Source organism: Liolophura sinensis, chromosome 2, assembly GCF_032854445.1.
Source record: "Liolophura sinensis isolate JHLJ2023 chromosome 2, CUHK_Ljap_v2, whole genome shotgun sequence".
NCBI lineage: Eukaryota > Metazoa > Mollusca > Polyplacophora > Chitonida > Chitonidae > Liolophura > Liolophura sinensis.
Genome location: NC_088296.1, coordinates 27574264 through 27595353, shown reverse-complemented (window position 1 = coordinate 27595353; position 21090 = coordinate 27574264). Strand labels below are relative to the sequence as shown.

Below are 21090 nucleotides of genomic sequence, written 5' to 3'. Positions count from 1 at the left end.
ACACCTTTATTTGCTACTCCAAACCAGTCAGACAATGATGATGGCTGTTATCACAGAAGGTGAATATACATATATTGTGTCTTCTTATGGCAAGTGCCCCCAAAGTTCGGCCACTGACGCATTATGCCGAAGACACCAGGCATGACATCCAGTCACGTTCCTAACTCTAATTTCTCGGTGCTAAGCCGAACGAGGCCGCAGCAAGTACCGCTTTTAAAGTCCTTGGTATGACCCGACGCGGTTTTGATACCGGGGTACGCCGACTTCCAGGCGGACGCTTGTACCATTAGACCACCGAAGTGTTCCGTGTACATATTGTGCTCGAAAGCGATACGCAAGGTTAGTTTTCTTTTTATAATCTTGCACACTTCTTCTTGAGAATTGTTCGGCATGTTCTAGCTCGTACCAGTTTCTAAGATTACAACAGCATGCAGTTAGAGAAGATTTAGCTCGTGTTTTGTCTTCATAGCTTTTGTATATGCAACGTGTTCTGAGGATCATTGTAATAGACTGGCTGTTGTGTTGTGTAAAACCGAGATTGCGTCAATTGCGTACATTTCTGACAAATGTCACATCAGCTATACGCGGAAGTTTGTGCTCCATTATTTCAATATACCTTAACAGTAATATTAGTAATATTCGGTCCGGTTTCCTCCCATCATAATTCTAAACGCCGTCGTATAAGTGAAATAGCCTTGAATACGGCGTAAAACACCATCAAATAAATTATTAATATTGTGTTCCTATTTTTTCTGTATATGCAGTGTATTTTCTGTATATTTTCTGTATATACAGTGTATTTTCTGTATATTTGCTGTATATATCGTGTATTTAATGTCTTTTTGCCGAGAAGACAGTGTATTTTCCGTATATACAGTGTATTTTCTGTATATTTGCTGTCATTGCTGTCGACTGGTGTATCTCTTTTATTATAAAGTGCATTTATGTACACGCGAAATGATGGATATAATATTGGGCTGTCAATGAACGTCCGTGGCGAACTGGTTAGCCTGCTAGTAGAGCATAATGGTTCAGGAGCCTCTCACCAATGCGGCTGTTGTGAGTCCGGGCCCAGCTCATGTTGGCTTTCTCTCCGGCCGTACATCGGAATCTCGTTGGTTTCCTCGCGGCTCTGCCCGGTTACCTCCTACCATAATTCTAACCGCAGCGATATACGTGAAATGTCGTTGTGTATGGCGTAAAAAGATCAATCAAACTAATAAATAAATATGTATCATTTAAACCTTGTATTCAGTCAATCACACACTCAAAATTGCGCATACACCCACACGTCACCTGAAATCATGTTTCTTCCAAGCTTAATTAACCTTCAGAAAAACGGATTAATACGGAAGCGAAGCTGTGAATATGGTTAAACAATCAGTTTAGACAGTAAAGGCAACGATAGCGAAACGTCACAGTCGTTTCAGTGAAAAACATGTTGTGTACAGTACACACAGACTGTGGCCTGATCAGTGAACCGTATACAAGTTCTTGGCCGGGGTCACGCTAGCGGATTCTCTGTACCTGTTCTACACTGATCCCAGTTCCTAAGCCGACGCCTCAGTCTGTGCAGACCTAAATACTGACCTGAAAATGTTCATTTATGTACCATATGTATGTATGTAGGTATGTATGTATGTATGTATGTACGTAATTATCTCACCTGTAAACGCCAGGTATCTGGGTGTTTCATTACCTGTGTTGTAATGGTTTATTTTCGTTATTTGAAACATTTTTTATGGTACAGTAGGGGTAATAATATATGTTGTGTTTACTAGTTTGTGCGGAGAGTCGTTGAAAAGCCACCATGCAATGTGACCCAGATATAGGTGCGAGCGTGCACATGCGTGGAGTGTGGAGGGGGTGGGCAGGGCGTGAGGTATATACCATGTGGGATTGCACGAGATTCACTCATTCAGTGCTAGCCGTCTCCTGAGCAGTAGTGAGAGAGAATAGACGCCAAGTGCTCAGTAACAGCGGTTTGAAAAACAGACAGCGAAGTTTTAAACTTAATAGTGGTGGGGAGTGGATGAGAGCTAACCCTAGATCTGCACTGGATCCTCAAGGTATACTTCTGTTTCACTTGTTTGACATGTATGTACTGAGTTGTTTGGTTTTCATGAACTTATAAAACTTACTGACTCGGTGCCGGTATAATGTATAACGTTTGGGGCCGGTTGTTCAAACTGTTTTACGACTTAACATCAGATTTAATTTTAAGCCAAGTATTGGATTTCGTACTTTGCCTAAAGATAATTACGTAACAATATATGAAATATGAACTTCATTTACTACTCTTACACTTTGATTTTGGACAACTGCATTGGATGCTGAATTTAGTTAAAATCTTAAATATACTACATGACTTAATACAAGTATTAGCTAATACACTTTGGAACAACTTGGCCCTGGTGTCTTAGGCATGATACTTCAGTGGCGACAACCCTTCGGCGGTATGAACTTACCTTACCATAAGAAAACACAGTAGGCCTATATATACAGACACCCAATGACGTCCCGCCGTCATATGAATGAAAAATTGCTAAGTACGACGTAAAACCCCAAGCATACATACATACTTATTTACTTACATACGTACCTACATGCGGTACTTATTGCCGCCAAGTGGCGAAACAGGGCCCATATCGGACCGGCCATTGTTCACGTGTATAACATGAGTACTACGTCACCTGTTTGCCCACAAATCGTCATCATAAAGGCGGGAATGGACGATGAACTACACATCTTGAGACAGAAGAGTAGAACGTTATTTTCATTAAGAAAACTTTTACAATATTAATTCTGATAATTCTGTTGACAACAGTTTTTTAAAGCGTTGCGTGGCGTGAAACACCAAGTCCCAGTGATCACGAAATTACCTTAGTCTTAGTTAATTTGTGGTGTTATTCCTGAATTTAGATTTGAAGTCTCTTTTCCGTCTTGAATGCCTACGACAAGTTTTAGGATTAGAATATAGCTCTGAAGTGTCAGAATATTAGCGCAGTAAACTGTGCTATTGTCAAGTCTGAGTTAAGGCTAAGACAGCTTCGCGATCCTAAGCCCTGACCGATGAGCAATAACAGAATGGAGCAGCTGGGTGAGAGTTGCGCAATGTCCCGCTACTTCTGTACATGCAGTCACGGATACTAATCATTCATCTTGTATTCTAATTAATTTCTGTAAAAAAAAATTCTCGAATAAGAAACAGTAAACATTTCTTTTGCTACAACCATTCGGTTTAACAGACTGAACGAAGCAAAGATGTTGTGTGTTTCTGTGTGTTTTGTTTCATCTAATTTATACATTTAACTGTGACGTTTTCAAGTTTATAAATTTGATAATGATAATGAAAGATATGTTTATGTTAAAGTTGACCATTTTCTGACTTAGAAGTGTGGCCATATCTTAGAGGATTTCACAACATCAGTGTCAGAGAACATGTGACAGCAGTGTTGGATTTCAGTTTTCACAAGGATTTCCGGTTTTAGCGCCTTAAATTGTAATCAAAGCATCGTTTTGTTATGGCGTAGCCTAACATTTGAATTTTAGAACAAAAAATATCCTATAGAAACAAAGAAAAAACAAAATTCAAGATTCATACATGTCCACTATATAGATGACACCTAACACTCCTTTTATGAGTAAATAGCCGGAAACAAAACACATGTCCTCAACATCCTGTATTGTGCAAACTGAGTCACGTCACGGGATAGGGTCAGGGGCTACGAATAACTTAAAATAACTCAACCACGACCGAGAAATGATAAGAACCACCTGACAAAACTATCTCTCTTGTAACATTGTTTGTTTCTGACTTATTTTCCCGTCGGCTTTTTACAGTTAATTGGGTTTCATGTCCGTTATAGGTCTAACTATTGACACGGCTGACCTCAAGCTGCCTCGTTGACAGATAACAGACCTGGTGTAACAAAAGACAGCGGTCAGCCACACCAGTGTAGGCCTGACGAGTATAACAGAACGCGAACTACATTTGAAGGACACATCAAACGCTGTCCCGGTGTCAGTATAATGTGATTGGGTGGGCTGTTATGTCTTTGTAATGGTTTGAACGATGTTTGTTCTGCTTGACGAAATGTTGATTTGGTTTAACGAGTGAGTGAGCGCTTGGGGTTTAACGTCGTACTTAACAATTTTTCATTCATATGAGTCCTTAGAGTGTATGTAATGTGCCTTCTTGTTACAAGGCGGATTTCTTCCGCTCTTTTATCTAGTGCTGCTTCACTGTGACGACTTACCGAAGGCAAGTAACAATTATACTGATACGGGTCAACCAGTCGTTACACTGTATCCCCATAATGCTGACCGTCCAGCGAGTCAACTTCCCCATTTTTAAGGCCCTAGGAGTTGTCCTAGATCTACCGCCCCCGAAGCGGAGGCTCTACCAATTGTGCTCTCGGGGCCGGTGTTTTAGTGTAGTGAATGTTTATGTCATCCTCGGGAGACATAGTTGTCACGGCATTCGCCTTCCATAAGATTCGATTGTCAGTTTATATATTCTATCGAGCCGAGGCACAACAATGTTTTATGTCACGCGTTTGCAATTTTGACACAGTATATTTAGGGGTAATTACTGATGATCGACATGTCGAATTAGTTAACCGGCGAAGATTATGTTGCTTACTTATTTTTACGAGAAATTGTGAATGTTTTGTATCTATTGGCGCCTCCGCGATTAGTGAAAGCGGACCAGTGATGAGATTAAGGTACAAACAAAAGACTACGGAGCTTGTACCCGAGTTACCAAAGAGAGGAGATCTGCATGAAGGGAACGGGCTAAGTATACTGGTCGGTCTGTGACTGGGTGACGCATGCGTAGTGGTGTCTGGTGTCTCCAGCATTATGAGCACGTCCGTGACTGGGTGATGCATGCGTCGTGGTGTCTGGTGTCTCCAGCATGATGAGCACGTCGGTGACTGAGTGATGCATGCGTCGTGGTGCCTGGTGTCTCCAGCATTATTAGCACGTCCGTGACTGGGTGATGCATGTGTCGTGGTGTCTGGTGTCTCCAGCATGATGAGCACGTCCGTGACTGGGTGATGCATGCGTCGTAGTGTCTGGTGTCTCCAGCATGATGAGGACGTCCGTGACTGGGTGATGCATGCGTCGTGGTGCCTGGTGTCTCCAGCATGATGAGGACGTCCGTGACTGGGTGATGCATGCGTCGTGGTGCCTGGTGTCTCCAGCATGATGAGGACGTCCGTGACTGGGTGATGCATGCGTCGTGGTGCCTGGTGTCTCCAGCATTATGAGCACGTCCGTGACTGGGTGATGCATGTGTCGTGGTGTCTGGTGTCTCCAGCATGATGAGCACGTCCGTGACTGGGTGATGCATGCGTCGTGGTGTCTGGTGTCTCCAGCATGATGAGGACGTCCGTGACTGGGTGATGCATGCGTCGTGGTGCCTGGTGTCTCCAGCATTATGAGCACTTCGGTGACTGGGTGATGCATGCGTCGTGGTGTCTGGTGTCTCCAGCATTATGAGCACTTCGGGGACTGGGTGATGCATGCGTCGTGATGTCTGTTGTCCCCAGCATTGTGAGCATGTCGGTATCGGCTGCGTCTGGATACAATGACACCCAATCGCGGTATGACAGAAATAATGTTAATGTCATGTTAATCGCCAATGAAACAAGCAAACATCAGAACCCAATGGCTTTTCCCCGAACAGTGATTCCTCAGTGTGGCACAAACTCCCACCGTATCATGTAACTGGTCAAGACTGTTGGGCATACATCGTTCACTTTATTTACCAATCACTTGCCTCACCTGTCTTCCCTTTTTCACCTGCCTTATATCCCTCACCTATCTCACCTGTCTTGCCTGTCTCGCCTGTCCTACCAGGTCTCACCTGTCTCACCTGACTTACCTGTCTCACATGTCTTACCAGTCTCACCTGTCTTACCTGTCTCTCCTGTCTCACCCGTCTCACCTGTCTCACCTGTCTTATCTGTTTCACTTGTGTCACCGTGTTTCCGAAGGATAAATCCTATATGGCCTTCTCAGGTCCACAAATGTTAAGCTCCTTCCCAATTCTTCAAACACCTATTCTAAATTACTTTTAATGAAACAGACGCGAGTGTTAGAGTAAATGCCGTCAAAGCACTGAGTGCCTACAGTTCTGACCAAAAACATTTAATCTGGATGTCCGAAATACTCCTCTTTCATTCCCCAAAATTCTCACGAATAAATATAATGATCACACTGTCATTTAGATTTAGATTAGATTAGATCAAAGATATATAAAAGTTTCAGAAAAATATAGTTACAATGATTTAGCGGCAGTTGCACTGACAAAATCTGTGTGCAGAAAAATCCATTATGGCAATATGTACCTGAGCGGGAGTAATTGTGAAAATAATAACCCAACTGGTGTGGACGCGTATAGATCATTGCGAAGTTGTACGCCAAATTTCATGAAAATAGGCCCAGTACTATAGGAAATGTGGGCAAAACAGGAATACACGAAAAAGAGCTATTTCTCAAATTCCGAAATGGGGTAATGAAAATAATTACCGGATTGCCATTAAACTTAAGCATGCTCGACTTCAGATAAGACGCAAGATGCACGGTAAGTTTTATCAAGATCCACGCACTAATTTGGGAGACGATGCATGGACAAAATCGCGTCTACAGATAACTGGACAGATAGGTCTACTCCTGTATACATCCCTCTCTCCCTCATCCTAACTTAGTTGAGGGGGTATAAAGAAAACATTTCTTTGTGAACAGTTGCTACACAACGTTCAGATATGTGTAAGAATATTTATATAGTCACTACATGACGTCATCAGTTTTAATGGCAGTCTACGGACTTGCGCAAGTGAGAAAAGTCTGGTTTTATTTCAGAATTTCTTCCTTTTGATATACAAGCACATAAAGTTATGCCTAGTCCCAAAGGAATCTTCTTTATAGTGCTTTGCGGCAAGTTTTAGCAGACTATTTCGGAGCCCTTTATCAAACATTAATTAATCAGTTAATGAAGTAATCTGTGGGTCCAAACAGACATTCGTATACCAGCCGTCAACCAGTAACGTCAATAATCGCAATGCCAATTCCCTAAACGACGTATAACACCAACCACCAAAGAACTAAGAAAGTAACTAGAGAAGCGGTCAACAGTTTCCGATGATGTTGGAAAGATACAAGGCATGATCTAGGCGACTGAGTGAAATCTGTATTCAAACTGTGTACGCTAGAATATCAGTTGTTGATAACTATGTATGTATCTCAGTAGCGCTTTGATTGCAACTGTTCATATATATCCAACGTGGCGATCTAACTCAATGCGATGAATATAATGCTCCTGCTGTATACACCGGCTTAAGCGGAATTATACACAATTATCAAGCAGAGCGTGACGCGGAGATTCTGGACGCTCTGTCCATATTTACTTACGACGTTCACTGTTAACTTTAGAAACGTGGAGTGATTGAGTTCAAACTCAATAACCTTGGAATAACCTTGTACACACTAGTTTTTGCAGTCATAACCTGTAACGTTGATTGAAATCGTCACACAACATGCAGGATCTAACAAATGCTAAAAGGCGAGATATGTAGACACGATATGCAGGACTCGTCAGTATGTAGCTGTCTAAGTAAAGATAATTTACAATGTCCAAACTGGAACTATCCCTCTTGTTGTAAAGTGTGCAAGAGAAAAAACCGTTTGTTCTTGGTACACATATACGTTAAGATAAAACACCATCTGGAGAGTCGGGTTTCCTTTAAATCCAGCGAAGGTGGGTAAATATCTTTCACAGACTATGCTATATACGGATTGTTTAATGCCAACAGATCATCAATACACCGTTTAGTGAGAAAGATCGGGCCTGGTGAGGATTACTCCTTTAACAGTTTCTGCATATAGTCGCACGTTATATGAAAACAGGTATAAGTCGGCCAAAATGGGACACAGTTTGTACCCATACACGGTTGATACATGGTTTCCCCGAATTTCATAATGATGAGAAATTCGAGCAACTCAGTGAACATGGAAAAATCCAATGAATGCTAACCTTTTTATGTTGTGGAACTGAAGAAGGCTTTGCTACCTTTGGCGTTGATATAGCGTTGGCCTGTTTTATTAAACATTGAAACAATTAGTGATGAAATTCTATCTATTAAATGGAGTGGTGAAATCCCAAGTAGTTATGTCCTTTTACGGTATGTGTGTTAGAACACCAGGTGCTTCAGTGAGACGTTTAGTTTTTAAGTATCCGCATATGGTTGACGCTGGGGGCCTCCGTTGGTCAGCGCGCTAGCGCATCGTAATGACCCAGAAGCCTCTCACCAATGCAGTCGCTGTGAGTTCAAGTCCAGCTCATGCTGACTTCCTCTCCGGCCGTACGTGAGAAGGTCTGGAAGCAACCTGCGACTGGTCGTGGGTTTCCCCCAGGCTCTGCCTGGTTTCCTCCCACCATAATGCTGGTCGTATAAGTGAAATATTCTTGAGTACGGCGTGAAACATCAATCAAATAAATAAACATAGTTGACGCCTGAATTTTTTGCAATTCAACAATTATATCTTTACCAAAATGACACAAGTTTGGTTAAACAGCTTTTTGACCCCACGATAAAGCGAGCTGTGCAGGGGGATTTATGCATTTTTGGAATCCAGTAAAGTTATGGTATGTCGTTGTGACAGGAAAGTCTGGATATACTCCTTTGTTTTGAGAAAGGGCTGATGCTTTTTAAATAGTTCCTCCAGAGTATAGATCGTTATTGAGTACGCTGATGTTGCGGCAGTGGTGATACTCAGTACGTTGATGTTGTGGCAGTGGTGATACTCAGTACGTTGATGTTGCGGCAGTGGTGATACTCAGTACGTTGATGTTGCGGCAGTGGTGATACTCAGTACGTTGATGTTGTGGCAGTGGTGATACTCAGTACGTTGATGTTGTGGCAGTGGTGATACTCAGTACGTTGATGTTGTGGCAGTGGTGATACTCAGTACGTTTTGTGGCAGTGGTGATATTCAGTACGTTGATGTTGTGGCAGTGGTGATACTCAGTACGTTGATGTTGTGGCAGTGGTGATACTCAGTACGTTGATGTTGTGGCAGTGGTGATACTCAGTACGTTGATGTTGTGGTAGTGGTGATACTCAGCTCCCCCATAAGAACCTGATAGAAATCATTCTTTCAGACAAATATAATATTATTAAGGGCTTTGTCCACAGGAACAACCAAGTATTTTCTGTCAAGTATCAAGTATATTTAGCAGGCTAGGATCCGTCAGAACTTCCTTGACTCTCACATCAGTAATAGTACTGATATGGTGGATTGCATACACAATCTAGCTCAGGCCATGTGTCAAGGACTGAATGTTCTCCCGCCTCCCGTTTGGGCCATCTTTCGGCAAATCAACCAGTAAAACTGAATTAATGCGATCATTTACAAGATGTTGTTTGTTTTTCCCGTGATCTGTATAGATAATAATCGTCAACCAATCAATTAAATAATGACTCAATCATAGCCTTCGTGTAACTCAGTTTGTCATTGTGTATAAAACAGACTTTTAATATGTTTTTACTTTTTATTTTTATATCTTTTCTCATTTCTACAGATATTTCCAAATCAGAGTCATGAAAATCCTGCTACTTGCCGCCATCGTCATTGTTTCCATGGCGAAGGCGTCCGCCTCTGTCGTCAACACAACTGTCGGACAAGTTAGGGGACTAGAAATCACAAATGTTGGAATAGAAACTTTCCTGGGAATTCCCTACGCCGAGGCTCCAGAAGGGGACCTTCGGTTTAAGCCTCCGGTCAGGAAATCCCGAATGAACGGCGTGTTCAATGCCGTTAGTAACGAGTTTATCTGTCCTCAGCAGACGGGTTTTCTACCAAATACTACAAGCACTAACATGACGGAAGACTGTTTAAGGCTAGACGTTTACAGGCCGCTACAAGCGTCCAAAGCCAGCCAGCTGCCGGTCATGGTTTGGATACACGGTGGAGGGTTTACCTGGGGCGACAGTAAGACGTACAACGGGGTGTGGCTGGCAGCTCAAAACGGTGTCGTCGTTGTTGTCATCAACTATCGCCTGGGCGTACTAGGATTCCTCGACACTTTGGACGAACACTCCATCGGAAACTTCGGTCTGAGAGACCAGTGTTCTGCCTTGGAATGGGTTAGCGACAACATCGAAGAATTTGGCGGAAATTCCAGCAGTGTTACCATTTTTGGCGAGAGCGCGGGATCTGCTTCCGTGATCCAACTGGCGATCTCTTCGCTGTGTCACGGAAAGTTTAGCAAAATAATCGCCCAAAGCGGGACAGCCTGGGCACCGTGGAGTCACAACAGAAACCCTCTGAAGATCGCCAAAGACCTTGCCGTCAAAACAGGATGTCCCACAGAAACTGGCGCCATGGTGACCTGTTTAAGGGAGAAACCATTCCAGGACTTGATAGCCGCTCAAGCATTGCAGCTCATGGACGAATCTTTGGGTGGGTGGAGTCCTTCCTACAGAGGAGACGTTTTTCCAGAGAACCCATTGGACATGGTTAAAAACCCCGAATCCTCTGAGTCCATTAAGAGGTTTCGTTCGTTAGATCTGATGATTGGAATAATGAAGGAAGAAGGAGAGTTTTCGGTCACTTTTGAGCTGACGGGGCAGTTTTTTGGCGTGGTAAGCAATATCTCGGCGGCCATTATAACAAACGAAGACTTAGAGCAAAGAATACGGAAAATTCTGAAGCTTTACGTAACCAAAGACAAAGATGTCATCGAAAAACTTCTTCCCACGATGAGGTATCAGTATACCGATTGGGAAAATAGAGACGATCCTTTCGGAAATACCCGGATGGCCGCTCAGCTTAGTGGGGATATGAGCTTTGTGGCGGATATTGTTCAAACAGCGCGCATCCACGCAGGCGCAATGACTTCTGGGCAAGACGCTGGTGAATCGGGAAAAACCTTTTTTTATCAGTTCCTCCACAAAGGCTCTTGGATACCTGTCTATCCCTGGACCGATGGCCCCACCCATGCGGAAGACATTCCTTATGTTTTCGGTTACACAACATTGCTTTTCAACGGGACTGCAGAGGAGGAAATATTATCTCGTACCGTCATGGAATACTGGACGAATTTTGCCAAAGCTGGGTAAGAAAACTGTTTTTAGTATTAGGTTTTGCAATGTATACCATCATGGAATACTGGGCGAAGATAGCTAAATCTGGGTAAGTTCTGTCTACACAAGCGTTTGTGTGACATTGTGTACCATCATAGAGTACTGGGCGCACTTCGCTAACTCTGGGTAAGTTCTGTCTACACCAGTGTTTGTGTGACATTGTGTACCGTCATAGAATACTGGGCGCACTTCGCTAACTCTGGGTAAGTTCTGTCTACACAAGTGTTTGTGTGACATTGTGTACCATCATGGAGTACTGGGCGCACTTCGCTAACTCTGGGTAAGTTCTGTCTCCACATGTGTTTGTGTAACATTGTGTACCATCATGGGATACTGGGCGGACTTCGCTAACTCTGGGTAAGTTCTGTCTACACAAGTGTTTGTGTGACATTGTGTACCATCATGGGATACTGGGCGGACTTCGCTAACTCTGGGTAAGTTCTGTCTCCACATGTGTTTGTGTGACATTGTGTACCATCATGGGATACCGGGCGAACTTTGTGTAAAATTCTGTGTAATCGCTTGTTAATGTCACACTGTGTACCATCATACATTCATGACATTTGTAAGATGTAGCGAAATGTACACTACTGAACAATAAGCATGTGTCACACTGAGTGTGGTGTATTTCAGCAAATGAGTTCACAGTTTGCTTTATTATCAACTAACTGATAAATCTCGAGGATAATAGCTGTATATTCAGTGTGTTACATTTCCTTGCCACTGAGGATATATGAACAGTTGCAATCATGTGGCATATACATATCTGGCTTATCCACAACATATAGAGACTACTATGGTACACAATTTAAATACTGATTTCCTACACTCACATGGAACATGTTTTGCGTCTTCACAATTTTCCAGTCATACGACAGCTAAGGAATCCTCAGAGTGCATGTAATGTGCCTCCTTGCTGCAGAACGGATTTCCACCTCTTTTTTTGTCTAGTGATGCTTTGCTGATACCACTTACCAATGGCAAGTAAGCCGCCCCACCCGAGCCATTATACTGAAATACGGGACAACCAGTTTTTACAGTATCCCCTTAGTATTGAACGCCAATTAAGCGAGGAAGCTACAGTTCTTCTTAGATGTGACCCGACCCAGGACTGACCCTAGATCTACCAATATAAGCTATCGCGGTCTGTACACCTGTTTGCATGATTTCCTCTTTTGGAGGCTGTGCATAATATATGGCCCTCTGATGTACAGTGTTGTCCTTTCCATGAAAGTAAAAACTTGTATTTTTTCATATTTATTTTCTACAGGAGCCCGAACTATCCCAGCAATGGTTACATCCGAACAACATGGCCGACATTCGACACAGAGATGGAAAAATTCGTTCAGCTCGAGGTCAACATGTCACCTAATTCAACATCCACCTTCCCGTATGGTCGGCGAGTGGCATTCTGGGAGGAGCTGGTACCGGCGCAGATAAAATCCATTGAGGATTTTAAGAAAGAATTGAAGGAATTAGAAGAAAAAGAAAAGGAAAAGTGTAAACCGGTCAACGCGGCTAGCGCACTTACGGGTGCAATGCCATGTGCCTGTCTTCTGGCGTTGGCCTTATATTCTTTAATATAGACATGGGTCTGATTTAGTTTGTCTACGCATGTTCTTAAAGTTTTAATTATATGTACTCAAATCTACGACATGGCCTAAGATTCAAGCATTCAAAACTCACTCAATTTAAAACTGTATTTGCCTTAAAGCAAATGATTCTAACTGAAAATTTATCCAGAATATATTCACTTTAGAGTTTTGGGGTGATTTTTCTTCTTTGAAGAAAATTATATGCATTAATATAATTTTTAAGTTCTGAAACGGGCTATACCTTCTGATAATGATGATCTCCGATGACTTCATAATCTTTCATTTTTATTATATGCATTAGCGTATATTACATTGTGTACAAGAATGTGTTCCATACCCAATCGTGAAAAAAAAAAATCACAATTTTGACGCCCTGTTGCATAACTATGGCGCAGCTGATTAAACCAAGCCATTTCCTACTTGTCAAATTTGAACAACGATTTTAGAGATAAAAGTTCATCTCAGTGTTATCTTGAAACATTTGTGTCAAAAGTTCTTCCAACTTTGAATACCAATGCACCAGATCTTTGATTTAACAGCTTTAATTAGAAACCTATGAGTTAAAATTGGTAACAACTAGGAAACGTTATGTTAGACAAATTTGAACGTCTTCAGCTATGAACCACATAAGACAATGAGATTTGAATTTAGGCACAGGTCAAAGTTTTAAATTTAGACTTACGTCAAAGTTTTAAATTTTGACCTCAAAAATGGCTTTGTTGTCATGGCCCATGAACTCTCTTCAAAAAGAGCTATCAAGCGACTTTAATCACCGCCTCGTACCCTTACGCTCGTACATTTACTCTTAAACTTGCTCATCAATGTTTTGCATATCTATAGTATTATATACCTATAGTTTTATATATCTATATTTTTAAACGGCATAATGAAAATTTAAAAAATTCTTTTGAATATTTTGTCATGTTTTATATATATTCATGGTTTCGTTATTTTGCAGAAAGTAATCTCTTATAGCTCATGTTTCGTTTTAAGGTATAGAAAAAAAAACATCTTGAGCAAAACTTGACGAATCTCTATGATATTCTTTTTACGCATGTTTATTTAACAGAAGGAATAAAAATCCCAAGAATCCTTTATTATTGATGACTAGTTTGTATTTTTATTTATTACGGCGTTTTAACAATTACAAGGGCCTTCGCTGTTTCAGCCGGTTAAAGTGTTGCCTCGCCGCGATTATTAGGCCTGGCATTGTAACCTATCAGTTCGCGTGTTCGAATCCAGCGAAATCTTCTCAATATTTGTTTTCCAATCTTCGCGTGATTGTTGTTTATAATGGCGCACTCTCCTATCTTCATCGGCTAAGCTTGTGGAGTCCTGATATGTGCCCCAAACGAATAAGGGCCACTACTCTCTGCTACAATGGCGGGATATTCCATGGTGGAAAGAATGCTGGTCTGATATGCGCGCATTAAACGTAAGCAGTGGAGACAAGTTTTGTGAGCAGACAAATGCCTGTAGTACCGAAGTGTCAATGTGTTTGACTGTGTGATGATTTCCAACGTTTATCACGCTGGGCGGTACACACCCCTCCTCTTTAATTTTCTTTGAAATTTGAATGAAAACAACTAACAGGGTGGTGATTAGAACTGTTTTTATCTAGATAGGTAATCGACCCCTGGTTGCAATCAACGACCGCACATACGATCAACATTGGCGGGCGATAACCTCTGACTCTATCGATCACAAAATCGTATGACAGATGGACACGGGCTCGGTGTGACTGACTGTTTACCGCGTTTCTATCTGAAATGTGTTTGTACATGTATCACCTCCGACCAATCGGACGGCCTTGTAGAAACCGCCAGCAACATCACCATATCACCATATAAGTTTCTATCATATCCCCCCACGACGTAAGATCAGTGCAAGACTTACAACTAATATTTGCCAATGTTCCATTGCACGCTGTCTGAGTTGGTCGAAAATGTAATTTTGACTTGGTCTTGACAGCTAAACAAATATAATCACACTCTGGTAGCTAACCATTATTTATTATGCTGCACACGTGACTTACAACATGTGACCCTCAGCCGTTTGACAAACAAAACGTATAATATGTACGCATGTACATATACCATTCTGATTAAGGCACGTGACCAGTTTCAGACCTGACAGACATTTGAACTTTTCCCCTGTGAAGACGATTAATTAGGTAACGTGTGCTTACCCCCTGCATTTCTCATGAATAGGTACGGAAAACGCCAAAGACTGCTGAGTTCATTGAGGAATCCAACTAGCGAGAGAATAGATCCAGCGTGTAGATTGTCCCCAAGACTTTTGTCTTTTCCTGTGTGATATTTATTTCATACAACAAACTGGAGTTGGGAGCTGAGAATCATATGAAGTGTAGCTCTGAGATGCCACACTAGTGCATCTGAAACATTACGTGTCTTGTTACTTCTGCATATTTATACTTAACAGTATAACAACTGACCCAAGCGTATGGTGTGACTTAGCTCTCTGCTAGTATGTATGTATGTATGTATGTAAGTATGTATGTATGTGTGTGTGTGTGTGTGTGTGTGTATGTATGTATGTATGTATGTATGTATGTATGTATGTTTGTATGTATGTGTGTATGTATGTATGTGTGTGTGTGTGTGTGTGTGTGTGTGTGTGTGTGTGTGTGCGTGCGTGCGTGCGTGCGTGCGTGCGTGCGTGCGTGCGTGCGTGCGTGCGTGCGTGCGTGTGTGTGTGTGTATGTGTGTATGTATGTGTGTTTATATGTATGTTTGTATGTATGTATGTGTGTATGTCAGGGAGTCAAATGGTCTTACCCATCGGTGGGAGTCAAGTAGTCTTACCCATCGGTGGGTGTCAAGTGCCCTTACCCATCGGTGGGAGTCAAGTGCTCTTACCCATCGGTTAGAGTCAAGTGGTTTTACCCATTGCTGGGAGTCCAGAGCTCTTCCCCATCGGTGGAAGTCAAGTGGTCTTACCCATCGGTGGGTGTCAAGTGACCTTACCCATCGGTGGGTGTCAAGTGACCTTACCCATCGGTGGAAGTCAATCGACCTTACGTCTTAATTTCGCAATAAATGTACTTTGTTAGTACTCTGGTTGTTTGTGTTAAACGGCGTTTTGGAATTAGCCCAGCGATTACTGACCTGGAATGTCCATTCGGTTGATGGCTGGTACAGGAATGTCTGTTTCGACACTTAGATTGAAGGAGGCGGCATGTTAGTGATGGTATGGTCTACAATTCGTTATGGATTATAGACAATCCCTTTGGTTGACGGCTGATAAAAGGATTTGTCTTTCCAAGTTCAGATTAACAATTTTGCAATCGCATGGCAGCAATTAAATTTGAAGTGAGTGTGCATATACTGTATCTTCTCTGGTGGGGCAAGACCATGCCGCTAAACCGATGAGGCGTCTTGCCAAGCACCGACCATGCCGCTAAATCGCTGAGACATCATCCAAGTACAGACCATGCCCGTAAACCGCTGAGACATCATCCAAGTTCAGACCATGCCGCTAAATCGCTGAGGTGTCATGCCGAAACACAGACCATGCCCCTAAATCGCTGAGACGTCATACCAAGTAAAGACCATGCCGTTAAATCGCTGAGACATCATACCAAGAACAGACCATGCCGTTAAATCGCTGAGACATCATACCAAGAACAGACCATGCCGCTAAACCGATGAGGCGTCATGCCAAAGCACAGACCATGCCGCTAAATCGCTGAGACGTCATGCCAAAGCACAGGCCATGCCGTTTAATACCGATGGTACGAGAGAGCTCCTGGATTTTGTGACGTCACTCTAAATAGCTATAACATGGCAAAATGGCGTCAACAAGTGAGTTGTTGTTGCTAATGGACTGTGCTAACATGTACAATCAGTAGGCATGTCAGGCTTGTTATACGCCGTCTTTATCATGTTTGTTGTTATATTTACTGGCGGAGCGATCTCGGACATGTATCGTTCACACTAGGGCGGCTTCGTCTTACCCATGTTCGGTTACGTCAGTGTCAGTGTAGTGATCACCTTGTTCTCTCTAACCTCATCACTGATGTTTATTACAAACGTGCTAATTGATTTTAGCATAGCTATGGGAGCAGTGTAAGTTTACCTAACCCAGCTTTGTCTGTTTTAAGCATATTTTACAGAGACAGGCCATGGGTAAGCAGGTTTGTCACATACCTGCCGAAGGTCAGTGGTTTATTCTATTAATATATGAACGCATTTATATCCCGCTAGGATAGTTTCACTATCTTAACAGTCACTGGTACATTTACGCGTATCGTTGTATTTGTTAACATGTTAATCGCAATCTTTGGCGTCATTATTTACTTTCATTATTTACTTGTTCATTATTATAACAACTCCTTCGGTGGCATAATGATTAGAGCGTCCGCCTAGAAGTTGGGAGACCCGGAATCAAACCTGGTCGGGTCGTACCAAAGACCTTAAAAATGGTACTTGTTGCTGTCTCGCTTGGCGCTCAGCACTGAGAGGTTAGAACAAGGAAACAGGGGCAGATTCCACAAAGTCAAAATCCAAAATCTCTATACGATACATAGTTTTAGGTATACTGGAAGTTGAAATTTTGACACATTAGTCTTAAAATAACATTGATGAGAGTAACAAAATTTTAATTTCTAAAATCCCCAAATAAGCTTTGAGATCGTATTTCAGATTTTGACTTAAGTCAGAAATGGATTTGTGGAATCGGACCCAGGTGTCCTTGGCCCGGTGTCAGTATAATGTGTCTGGGTTAGGTGTCATGCTTGGTGTCTTCGACATGATGCTTCATTGGCAGCAGCACATTAGTATGTACACATAGCTAATGACTACTCGACGTCAGATGACTGAAAAACTACGACTTTAAACTTTAAATTTATTTGAAATGCGTGCTATATGTGTTGTAAAATATTTAATCAAATAGGGCATGCCGATAAACTGAACAACATTGACGAGAGTAACCAAACCTGTCATCAGATAGAGATAGAGGTCGTATACAAAGACAAAATGCAGAAAGACAATCCCAACTTCATGCAATAATACACAAGAGGCGCAAGGTATATTCTAGGCGAATGGTTGAAATCAGTATATATGTAAATATATATGTCTTTACAAGCTAGCGATAATCAAAACATGTGTACCGGCCCCGATAGCACAGTTGGTAGAGCGTCCGCTTTGGAAGCGGTAGATCCAGGGCTTGCTTGCCTTCGGTAAAGCATCTTAGTGAGGCAACACTAGATAAAAGAGAGGTGGAAATCTGTCCTGCAATAAGGGGGCAAATTACATGCACTCTAAGAATTCCTTTGTCGTCATATGACTGAAAAACTGCTAAGTACGACGTTAAACCCCAAACACTCACTCACTCACTCACTCACTCACTCACTCAAAATATGTGCGTCAGTTGCCCTTCGATTACAACTATTATATATATCCAACGTACCGGACATAACCTCGGGTTAAGATGGATTAGATTATAAATGAGGCCGATTATTAATGGCAAATCGGTTTCAGGGGAGATAACTCTAAAAGGTAGAAAAATACTGAGTGTGCTTTATTGTGCTTGAGAACATATATGAATACAAAACTCAAGGAACTCTATATAATGCTTGGTCAGAGCAGGGAGAAAAAATCAACCAATTATTTTTTTCAAATTTAGAAAAAAGGGTTTGTGAGACAAAGAGCGAATAACAAAACTTGTTTATGCCGACTGAAGAACAACAGAATCGCCGGATGAAATTATCACTGAGATTCTCAAGTTTTATTCTGCGTTATACACGTCAAAACAAGACCCCATGTTCAACTTAGAGGGAATCTTCGATAATTTATTCCTTGTCAGATGCTGAACAAAATGTACTGGACTGTTCTTTTACAGAACATGAATCTGATGACGTGGCTAAGTATCACGAGGGTGTGACGGTTTGTGAGTGAGTGCGAGTGAGTGAGTGCTTGGGGTTTAACGTCGTACTCAACAATTTTTCAGTCATATGACGACGAAGGAATCATTAGGGTGCATGCACGTGTAATGTGCCTCCTTGTTGCAGGACGGATTTCCACCGCTCTTTTATTTAGTGCTGCATCACTGAGACGACTTACCGAAGGCAAGTAAGCCGCCCCGCCCGAGCCATTATACTGATACGGGTCAACCAGTCGTTGCACTATCCCCTTCATGCTGAACGCCAAGCGAGGAAGTTACAACTTCCTCCTTTAAAGTCTTAGGTGTGACTCGACCAAGGATTGATCCTGGATCTACCGGTCCCGAAGCGGACGCTCTACCAACTGTGCTATCCGGGCCGGTTGTGACGGTTTGTCACATGAATTTTATCAACATTTTGGGGGTAACAGTAAGCCTTTTCTTCTGAAACCCTTCGGTCATTCACTCAGTGCTGGGAAGCTAGGACTTCAGCGAAGACGAGGGTGAATAACTTTAATTGGAAAACCACGGAAAGATCCAGAACTGATTAAACACTGGCGGCCAATGGCAGTGTTGAATTCGAATTATAATTTTTTTTTTTTCAATATTATTAGCTAATGGAATAAAAATGGTGCTTACTAATATAATATCGCAAACCGGATTTGCGCGTGGTCGATACATAGCAGAACACATAAGTTTTCTTCTTGATTCGCTGGATAACCACGCGTGAGGATGATGGCCTTGTGCTTTTTCTTGACTTTGAGAAGGCTTTTGAGTCTGGTGAATACTCTTTCCTGTATAAAGTTCTTCAATGGTTTAAATTTGGAAAAAAACATATCAAAGTGGATAAATCTATTTTATACGGATACGTTCAGCTGTGCCTTCAATAAAGGTATACGGGGCCTCCGTGGCTCAGTTAGTTAGCGCGCTAGGGCATCGTAATGACCCTCTCACCCATGCGGTCGCTGTGAGTTTGTCCAGTTAACGCTGGTTTCCCCTCCGGCCGTAAGTGGGAAGGTGTTCAGGCAACCTTCGGATGGTCGTGGGTTTCCTCCCACAACAATGCTTCACCATATAAGTGAAATATTCACGAGTACGGCGTGAAACACCAATCAAATAAATAAAAAATAAATAAAGATATGGATCTACAAGGTGGTTCTCAAATTCCCCGGGGCTAAAACATGGCTCCCCTTTGCCCCCATGCATATTTATTTATTTTGTGTACTGAAGTAGTAAACTTTAAATTAAGGGATATGCAGACTGTGAAGGTTATAGACGTTTATGGAAAAGAAGTAAAGGGCATGTATTTTGCCGATGGCTCAACTCCAACATTGCATGAGAGCTACTGAGCGGATTAAAAATTAATTTAGAAAAGACTAAACTTCTTAAGATTAAACATAGCAAAGATGTTTTACAAACAATACGTACAACATATCGGTGATGGACTCAACAACGTTTCTGGGTATTACAATTATCCGAGATCTTAAAAACTGCATAAAGAAAATTTAGATCCAAATATATAAAGAAATTAAAAACAAGAAATTTCGTCTGGAAGTTTCAAAGGCAGAAGGCATCTCAAGAATGGTTTATTTGGCCAGTGGGGCTTCCATTAAAAACACGGTACTGCAAAATAATTAGCTCTGGGTTATATAAATTTATATGGAATTATAAAAACGACAAAGTTGAAATAAGTGTGATGTCTAAAGATACGTTTGAGGGAGATCTGAATTCTCGGGATTTTATATTAATGAAAAACAAAACACTAAAGTTTGACTAAGACGGTATTTTAATGATGCGGAAAGTTTATGGAAACTGATTCCATCTGAACTATTCAAGGGGCTAGATGGGTTAAGTTTTCTACTTCACTGTAATTATAATACCAAAAACACTCAGCAAAATCCTTACGGGTTTTCACTGTAGTGTCCTTAAGTTTTGGAAAGAAATACAACCGGAAGTCGTTCCATTTTATGATCAAATTGTTTGGAACAATAAGCCCAGTTTGAAAGGAAGAAAACCTAGTTATGACGCACTCTAGCGAGAAGCTGAGATTATGTATATTCAAGATTTGTTTGATGAAACGGGCACTTTTAAACCCTTTAATTTATTTGGTCAGCAGGGCCCTCCGTGGCTCAGTTGGTTAGCGCGCTAGGGCACCGCAATGACCCAGGAACCTCTCGCCGATACGGTCACGGTGAGTTCAATTCCAGGTCATTCTGGCTTCCTCTCCGGCTGTATGTGGTAATGTCTCAAAGCTACCTGTGGATGGTCGTGAGTTTCCAGTTTCCTCCCACCATAATACTGGCCACTATCGTATAAATGAAATATTCTTAAGTACGGCGTAAAACACCAATGAAATAAATAATTACATACTTGGTCGGCAAAGTGGTATCCCAGTAACATACGACAGCTATAAACTTTTGGAAAACTCTGGAAACTACTAT

General features: G+C 41.8%; 1 protein-coding gene across 1 annotated transcript; it reads left to right on the top strand.

The window, feature by feature from the left end:
• The first annotated feature begins 1919 nt into the window (after positions 1-1919).
• On the top strand, positions 1920-13835 carry LOC135462827 (carboxylesterase 1E-like). Its single transcript, XM_064740108.1, has 3 exons — positions 1920-2069; positions 9590-11125; positions 12424-13835. Exons 2-3 carry the CDS (start codon positions 9609-9611, stop codon positions 12737-12739), a joined length of 1833 nt encoding a protein of 610 aa, XP_064596178.1. The 5' UTR covers positions 1920-2069; positions 9590-9608; the 3' UTR covers positions 12740-13835.
• The last annotated feature ends 7255 nt before the right edge of the window (positions 13836-21090 follow it).